Raw genomic sequence first — 8,643 nt, 5'->3', positions numbered from 1 at the left:
GTTTGTCATGTTCTAATACTTTGGTATGTTCTGTATACTTGGTATATCGCTTTCATTGCCGATGGATGGAATCTTAGTAATCTTTCCCTTCATGCCACACTTTACGTCCAAGGGGTATGTATAAAAAACGACTTTTCTACATTATACGTAGGTAGTTTAAGTATAAGGGATTTACTTATTATTTATTTTTTTCTTAAATATTTTTTTGTTAATATTTCTACTTTTACTAACAATATCAACTTAGATAAATATTTCCTTTATATCCCTTTTAATTTAAATAAACACTTGCTTATTATTAAACAGTATGCCATATTTTGTATTATCAAGGGAAATTTAGTTGCTTTATAAGCGTGTGAATTTTCTGTTTTTGTATGTTTTTCTCTTTAAATTATGAAAAATTATATCTTTTAAAGAATATCTTACAAGATAAATATTTAGATTAATAAGACGTGTTACTATTAATAAAATTTGAAAAAAAAATTAAATTTGATGTGTACAATATAGGTGACTTTATTTTATTTTATTATTATGGAGTGCTTACAATTAAAACGGCCGTTATGAATGTGTAAATTATCCTGAATATTTGAACCCATTTTATTATATTATATTTATTAACAAATAGATAAAATAGTCTACAAAGTTACATAAATATGACTCGGTCGTGTTTTGGAAGGGGGGGGGTGCTTTTTGCTATCATCGTTCATTTTTGACATGTTTAAAAACATTTTTATCATACAAACTAATCAAAAAGTATTACCAAATGCATTTAAGATCTAAAATGCGTGATCATATTAGGGATTACATAGATTGATAAATCAAATTTTGATCTCCTCGTTTAAGTAGGCAATGCTACTAAAATATAATTTATAGAACGCGTTTGTTGGTCCTTATATTTTACAAATTTAAGGGTGAAATTTTAAAAATTTATTTTATAGTATAGTAGAACCTCTATAAGTCAAACATCAAGGGAGTTTATGGAGGATTTTGATTCGACTTGTAGAGGTTAAGATTTATTCTTACTAATTTTGAGTTAGATAGGTAAAATAAATGAAAGTTTTCTTCGAAGTATAGACTTAATAAGTTTTAAGGGTTGTAAAATAAAACATTGCTATGCTCGAGATACAGAGATCCAATTTAATTTTTCGAGTTATAGTGGGAAAATATGTACCAAAATGGCTTACAGGGACTAATAGAGGGTTGAGATTTCGAGTAATAGAGGTTTTGGGGCTTGAAGGAAAGGGAACAAAACATTTCTTCGAGTTTTTGAGATTTTCGACTTATCGAGGTTCGACTTAAAGAGGTTCGACTGTAGATTATCCCGTTGTATCAGGTTCAGGTGTTCAAGTTTCTAGACTTAGGGGTTTCTGCCTTCATATATCAGTCAGTCAGTTTATCTATTTATACATACAGATTACGATTTCCATTTGTTGGCCAGTAACTTATTTTACATTTAATGGTTTACTTTGCTGTTGTGTCTAGAGACGAATTGTGGAAAATGCAATTCAAATAAAAAATAACCCTATAACGATAAAAAGAGTCTACAGATAACGATGTTTTCAAGAGTTTCTGAAAATAGTTAATGTTAATTTTATCTATTAATATGTGTAAACAAACAAACAAACAATTTTTTTACTAAATTTAAGTATACACTGTCTCATAGCAAATAACGCTTTTGGGACTTCCCAGTATGATAAATATGGCATGTCATTAAAGAATATTAACAACAAAGCAACACATAACAATAAGAAAAAGACAATATAATTCGATTCACTCTATTTTTTTCATTATAAATGTCGATTAAAATGATTGAGTTTACTGTAGTGTCTTCGTTATTTCGGCCAGATCTTTTTTTTTTTTAGTTTAAGTACAAAAGGTTTTAAAATGTCATATGTATAATAAAAGGCTAGGAAATTGTATGATTCTTAAAAGCATTGAATGTCATCATTTTTAATCAATCTTTTTTATACATTTTGTTTAAACAAAGAAACGGCTCGATACTATTAACATAAGCGTCATTGGTATACCTATTATTAATGATAGGAATTAGGGTTTAAATAATTAATATCTTTCTATTGTTACGTAAATGCTAGATTAATACGTGAACTAGATACATAAACGTCGAAATTTGTTCTATATTTTTTCGGCATTTATTATAAAAGATATGGGAAGGTAAAATTTAATTTAAATGATTTGTAATTAATGCTCGCTTGTCACACGGGATGCTCGGGCTCGATTCCCGGCCTATATAATCTTTTTTCTTTTCATTTAAATACAATAGTCAAATATCCACTACACGCGTAATGATTAAACCATATGCTTACTGATAAGGATAAGGATCAGAATCAATATAAAAATTTTAGCAACGTCATTCTTATTTAAGTAACATCAAGTAACTGACAAAAGTGCCTACCGTAGGAAGCTGAGATAAAACTCGCTTGTTTCAGTTGCTATTGTTGATTCGCTTGCTTTTGTCTTCAACAATGTGATCGGCTAGATAAATTTATTGATTAAAAATTTGCGTTTGTAAATGGATATTATCAATTAAATTACCAAGAGATTTAAAAAAAGACCTTTATCATTTTTTTTTAATAAAACATACGTACTTAATTAAGTAGTTGCACCTACTTCATCAAAGAAACTTTTTATCAATTTTTTACTGATTCCATTCCTCTATTATTAATCCTTTATCTACTATTATGCAGTACTTATAATCAAGTAGATTGTAATTGAGATAAAATATTGCCTTTTACGATAATTCGACAGTTTCTGAGAGATAAAAATTATTTTACGTGACTGATTTCTAAATAATTTTGTATAAAAAACAATCATCAATTTATTATCTGTTTAATAGTTGTTGGTATGGTCCGTTCATTTAGTGAAAGGTACAGCGTGGGCGATACGCGCAAACGAATATCGGTCGTAGATGGGTTCTCGGAATATTTCCGATCTAAGCCTAATCGTAAGCCTCTGGCGTCGTAAAAAAATGGAGGCAGTCCGCCCATACCAATTTACCAATGTGCACCTTTCTCTATGTGAACGGACTCTACCGAGGGCCACATATTAATTGGTCCGATAGGTTAATTTTCTAATCTAATATACGTGTAACTTAAAAAAAGACAAGGGGCACCGATTATAACTGCTAAGGAGCAAAACAAGTTTTTTTAATTCCACTTATGCTTGTGATATTTATATTATTTATTTTTTTTGACTTAAATTAAACAATTTTGGTGTTGTATTTTTTTATCAGACACTGTATTCAAACAACAAGTACTAAAAATAGAACCTTTTGCAATAAAAAAGAAATGTAAGTAGTATCTGACACCTGGGCAGTAGGGAGGCAAACACCCGGATCAGGAAAAATCGTACTTTTGGGGCGGGTATGGTAGAAAATTCTACACGGATCGTGGGACAACGCTGTAAGAATACATTCTGGAGTCCGGGCGAAAATAATTGAATTCCATCCAGAGATGAACATTTAGTTAGAGTACTTGTCCCCCCTCACCCCCCATGCCTCAGCCTTTTCCTCGCCTACCAACTGGGTCAGCATTAATTCGTGCTAATTTTTTTATCTACGGTTTTTTAATGAATAATCCCAGATGCCCAGGTACTTTGGGACCCCCTGTTGTTGCGCCCGTGATCATTGTTATCAAGTCTTCGCCACAAATTGTTTCTAATTGGAATTTTGCCCCTTCCAAAACAACGATAAGAGGTCGGCTTTTAAGGTTAGGTTAACAATCGTAAAAGGACGGTAAGGACATTCACTGTCTCTCTGTCTCGGATTCGTGTTTACGATGTAACGTTTCGTATAAGTAGTTTCAGAATGAGATAATATCACGTAATCGTGTGTTACTAAATAAGTAGCGAATTAACGGATAAAAGAAATGTTGTAAACTGTGACTGAAACGTTTTCCTTATTTCGGTAATGTCGTCTTTTAAAAAAATTGGTAAACTGTTACTGTCCCAGCATAAATGTATAAACAATTGATAAAATCTATTTTTACTAGTGTCCATGAGTTTTATAACTTTTTATAAAGACAATGTAATGTGTGAGCGTTTTTAGATGTGATTGGACGTTTTAGTAAAGTCTCTTGCGACTTGAAAAAGTGGTAAGAGTTTTTAAAAGTTTAGGTACCTATTCCACCAAAATAACTAGAACTTGTAGAGAGTTTGGACTTTGTACTACCTAGTTTGTTTACACACTATTCGAAATTTGCAGCTTACAAACTATCCACAGTTTGTAGTTAACGCATTTACAAACCGAAGAAAACTACACAAAATAATCGATATTTTGGAGATCAAAAATCCTAACTAATATTATATGCGAAAGTGAGTTGCTTGTTTGTAAGTTTTTCAAGCCTTAACTACTCAATCATCATAAAATTTTGTGTTCACATTGTCAGGGGTACATAAAAAGGCATAGGGTATGTTTTATCCAGAAAAAATATTGTTCCCGACGGATATAAAAATTAGTTTTTTGTGGCCGATTTCACGCCTTAACTATTCAATCGATTATCATTAACTTTTGTAGATACATTGTCAAGGGTACAGAAAAGCACATAGGGCACCTTTTATTCAGGAGAAAAAGTGCTGTTCCCGAGGAATACAAAAAATTAGTTTAATGTAGTCGTCGATAATTTTTGACCCATATTTTATAAATCCCAGCGACCGTCTCTTCTTTGCAGTGGCGGTACGATCCTTTTTGTGATTAGGGCGGAAATAATTGAATCCCATAAATATTTAGTGTAGTACATGTCCCTATCTCCTCCCTCATGTCCCTCCCTTTCAGCCTCCTTTCAATGTGGGTTCGCATTTGCGCTTATATATTTTAAAAAATCCTCTCCTATTTTACATTAAATGTTGTACTCCAAATTTCAAACTTCTTCTCAAAAACTAAAAGAAAGATTTATATTGAGTATCAGCAGGGGTGGCCTTTGAGGGTGGCGAGCAGGGCAACCGCCCGGCGCCTCGCTCTTTTAGAGGCCTCGCGCACTCGCATTAATTTACCTTAGTCCATCATAATTAATAATTTCTTATCTTTGCGTTTAACAATTTTTGTTAATTTCCAATAAACAATTATAAAACTTTAAATTTATTGAACTGAAACTTCTATATAGACGCNGAAATAATATTTTGGGATGTTTTTATTAGGGTTTACGCCATATTATGACTGACGATGAGTAACCATTTTTTTTATTTCTTATACAAACACATCATAATTAAATGTTATAAAAAATCGACACAGGGTACAATGTAGCGCACAATTTCATCCAATAACCAACAATAATATAATTTTTATAAAATCCAGTTTATCAGCCGTGCTACTACTTGAGGTTTTTGTCAGAGGCGCACAGAGGAAGGGGTGGAGGGGGGAGTTGTGAGACCTCTCTAACACTTTAGTTGCCAAGCGTCTGATCGTGAGTCGGTATTTTCTTGAATTTCTAATTTAATCAACATTTTTAATAAAACTCACCCCCTTCCCAACTCATGAAACCAAGAACGCCACCTTGGTAAAAAACTGAACGCCTTATATGCAGAATTTGGCTTCTTGCAACATCATAACTGTAGCAAGTACCATAAAGCCATTAATTGTATGTATATTATTGTCACGTAATCTAAGGGGATCGAATAAAATCTTTTCTTGTCAATCTTGGTTGCAATTTTTTAAAATAAACTAAATTAATGATAGGCCAGATAGTAGTTTTGAATGCACTCTCCCTACGTTAACACCCCTTAATTCGCTATGCTATGAACAATGAACAATGGCATGTTATATGTAGTGTAATGTTTCTAATTTAAGATGTTTTAATTTTAAATTATAATCAAATATAATCTTAAGATATTTATACCTACTGATGTACCTACCCTTTGCAAAAAGATTCACAGTTAAAAATATTGTTTTTCCAATTTTCTGAGACGAACACACTGTTTCAATCATCTCAATTTATTTATTAGACCATCAGCCACATTGACTTTACTTTCATTGTACTATAGTATAAATAATTTATAGTTTTTCATAATGTGTTACGTAAATTTTAGACTTCTGTACGGATAAATATGTATATGGCTTAATTAGAGTCGAGAATATCTAATGTCTTCTGTAGTAATTTGTTCATCTAATGGAAAGTTGAATACAGATTTAGTTTTTTTACAATAGTATCGCACTTATGCTCTTTGCTATCCTCCTCATTAGTAATATTCACGTCTTCACTACCTTCTTTACTTTTTAATAGAAAAATGAAACCCTAATTTTTCTTTGGGTGTTTAAGTTTATCAATCAGGAATGATTGAAGGCTTCCACGAAAAAAAGGAAAAATAGATTGCTTTTATCAGAGAATACTTGTGTAATTAAAATTGTACGACAATTGTTTGACGATAACAATAATAATAATTTCTTATCTTCCTCACGTAGCTCGTTTTAAAAGCCTTGATTTAGAAAGGATATCAAAATGATAAATAAAAGCAAAATGAATCTACTTCAAATATTACTATCATTCTGATCCCGAAAAGGAATCCAAAAAGAATGCAATCAATTTCTTTTAAGTACAGTATATATTTTTGGTCAGTAATTTATCACAACTAGATTTCGATTTTATTAGATTTCATCAGCACGCCATGGCGTGTTTGCGTGCATATTATATATAATTCTATAAGCTGCGTCGTTGTTTTAATTGGACAGGATACGTTAACATTGATGAGGCCTCGTCTACCATACGAAATGGTTGAGTTACATATACATTACAATTATTATAATTTTATTAATTAGACTTGTTTGTTGTTAGTTAAAGTTAGCTTTAATTTTCTTGACATTTCTGCTATTTTACACTAATAATCGAATTATTTATAAGTAATAATTTATCCACTAATTTCTGAGTTTATTACATAAAAAACATTTTTAGTGTTGAACTTAAGAAAAAAAGTAGTTATTAGTAAAAAAGGGAGGCAACTCCCCTGTCTGGGTTTTTTTCAGAGAGAGAAATACACATTTTTTTGTCATCAAAATATAAAATAATAAATGTCGAAAGGAATACAATTCCGAACTAATGAAAGGCACTTTTATTAACAATTCACTAACGTTTCGGCCGCTGATTGGGGGTTTTTCAACCTGAGGGTATGTAATTGTAAAGTTACATTAAAAATGGTGACTGAAAAGCAATCTTCTACGACGTAGTATTAACAGCAATTATGTATTTAAAAAAACAAAGTATTAATATTAACATTCCTACAACTGTTATTGAAATAAGAGTATTTAGTGGACATTTAGTGTTAATTTAATCATCATCATCATCATCATAAGGTCGTCAGTCCTAAGACTGGTTGGCCACGCACTTCCACTCTTTCCTATCCTGAGCTAATCTTCGCATTTCCCTAAAACTAGAACACCCCATTAATCTAGGTCTATCTCTACCCCTCCTAACGTCCGGTCTACTTCTACCCCTCCTAACTCCCGTTTCTACCTCTAATATGTCTCTAACTAGACCTTTATGCCTGAAAAGGTGTCCTACTAACCTATCTCGCCTATTTTTTATTGACTTCCATAGTTATCTGTTCTTCTATTTTTTCTAATACCTTTTCATTTCTAACCTTCTCCATCCACGGTATCATTCGCCTGTAACACCACCTTCGAAAGCATCTAACCTTTTCCTTTCCACCACGCCCGCCGTCCATGTTTCGCACCCGTACAGCGCCGCGCTCCAAATATACACCTTTAACAACCTTTTTCGAATTTCCAAATTAATTAATTTAATGCTCTAATTAAAATTTTAGTGTTTGATTTATCAATCTGTGTAATCCCTCATAGGTACACACATCTGGACAAGGAATTCCAAAGGATTAGAGCATCAGGAGTAATAAAAATAAAACAGATAATCAGACTGTCATAAATTTCAGATTTTTTTGATTTAAGTTAGCTGCATTTTGTGTGTCTCATTTACCCCCACCCTTAAAGTCAAAAACTGGATACGCCCATAATTGTATTTATTTTAAGTAATCAATTATTTTCCAAATCCAATATAAAATTTGTTAACATCGTTACAAAAAAAAAATGAACTGTTAATACGCGTACGTTCGTACTACGTGCAATTTATCAACTCAAAGTTTTCTTTAATTGATAAGGCAACTTTGTATTCATCCGCAATTCTGGCATTCGCCTAAATGATAAACTTTGAAGAGGTATAACTTAAAACTGAAGCTTTCTTTGATGCCATTTCAACAGTGACCAAGCTATAACAAACAGCAAACAAAAGCAACAATGGAAACAAAGCCCAACGAAACAAAAGCAAACACGTTGACAGTTCGACAAAAAATTGCATATTTTTCGGACCATATTACTACTGTTTGTCATGTTCTAATACTTTGGTATGTTCTGTATACTTGGTATATCGCTTTCATTGCCGATGGATGGAATCTTAGTAATCTTTCCCTTCATGCCACACTTTACGTCCAAGGGGTATGTATAAAAAACGACTTTTCTACATTATACGTAGGTAGTTTAAGTATAAGGGATTTACTTATTATTTATTTTTTTCTTAAATATTTTTTTGTTAATATTTCTACTTTTACTAACAATATCAACTTAGATAAATATTTCCTTTATATCCCTTTTAATTTAAATAAACACTTGCTTATTATTAAACAGTATGCCAT

General features: G+C 31.7%; 1 protein-coding gene across 1 annotated transcript in view; it reads left to right on the top strand.

The window, feature by feature from the left end:
* The first annotated feature begins 8,058 nt into the window (after positions 1 to 8,058).
* Positions 8,059 to 8,643, top strand: part of LOC108743221 — a 17,191-nt gene continuing 16,606 nt past the window's right edge. Inside the window, exon 1 of the mRNA XM_025978310.1 lies at positions 8,059 to 8,446. Within this exon, the coding sequence (XP_025834095.1) occupies positions 8,249 to 8,446 (198 nt within the window). The 5' untranslated portion in view covers positions 8,059 to 8,248. The remainder of the gene's footprint in view (positions 8,447 to 8,643) is intronic.

Source organism: Agrilus planipennis, unplaced genomic scaffold (assembly GCF_000699045.2).
Source record: "Agrilus planipennis isolate EAB-ADULT unplaced genomic scaffold, Apla_2.0 scaffold224, whole genome shotgun sequence".
NCBI lineage: Eukaryota > Metazoa > Arthropoda > Insecta > Coleoptera > Buprestidae > Agrilus > Agrilus planipennis.
Note: the sequence above shows the minus strand (reverse complement) of the source record. Positions and strands in the feature narration are given on the sequence as shown.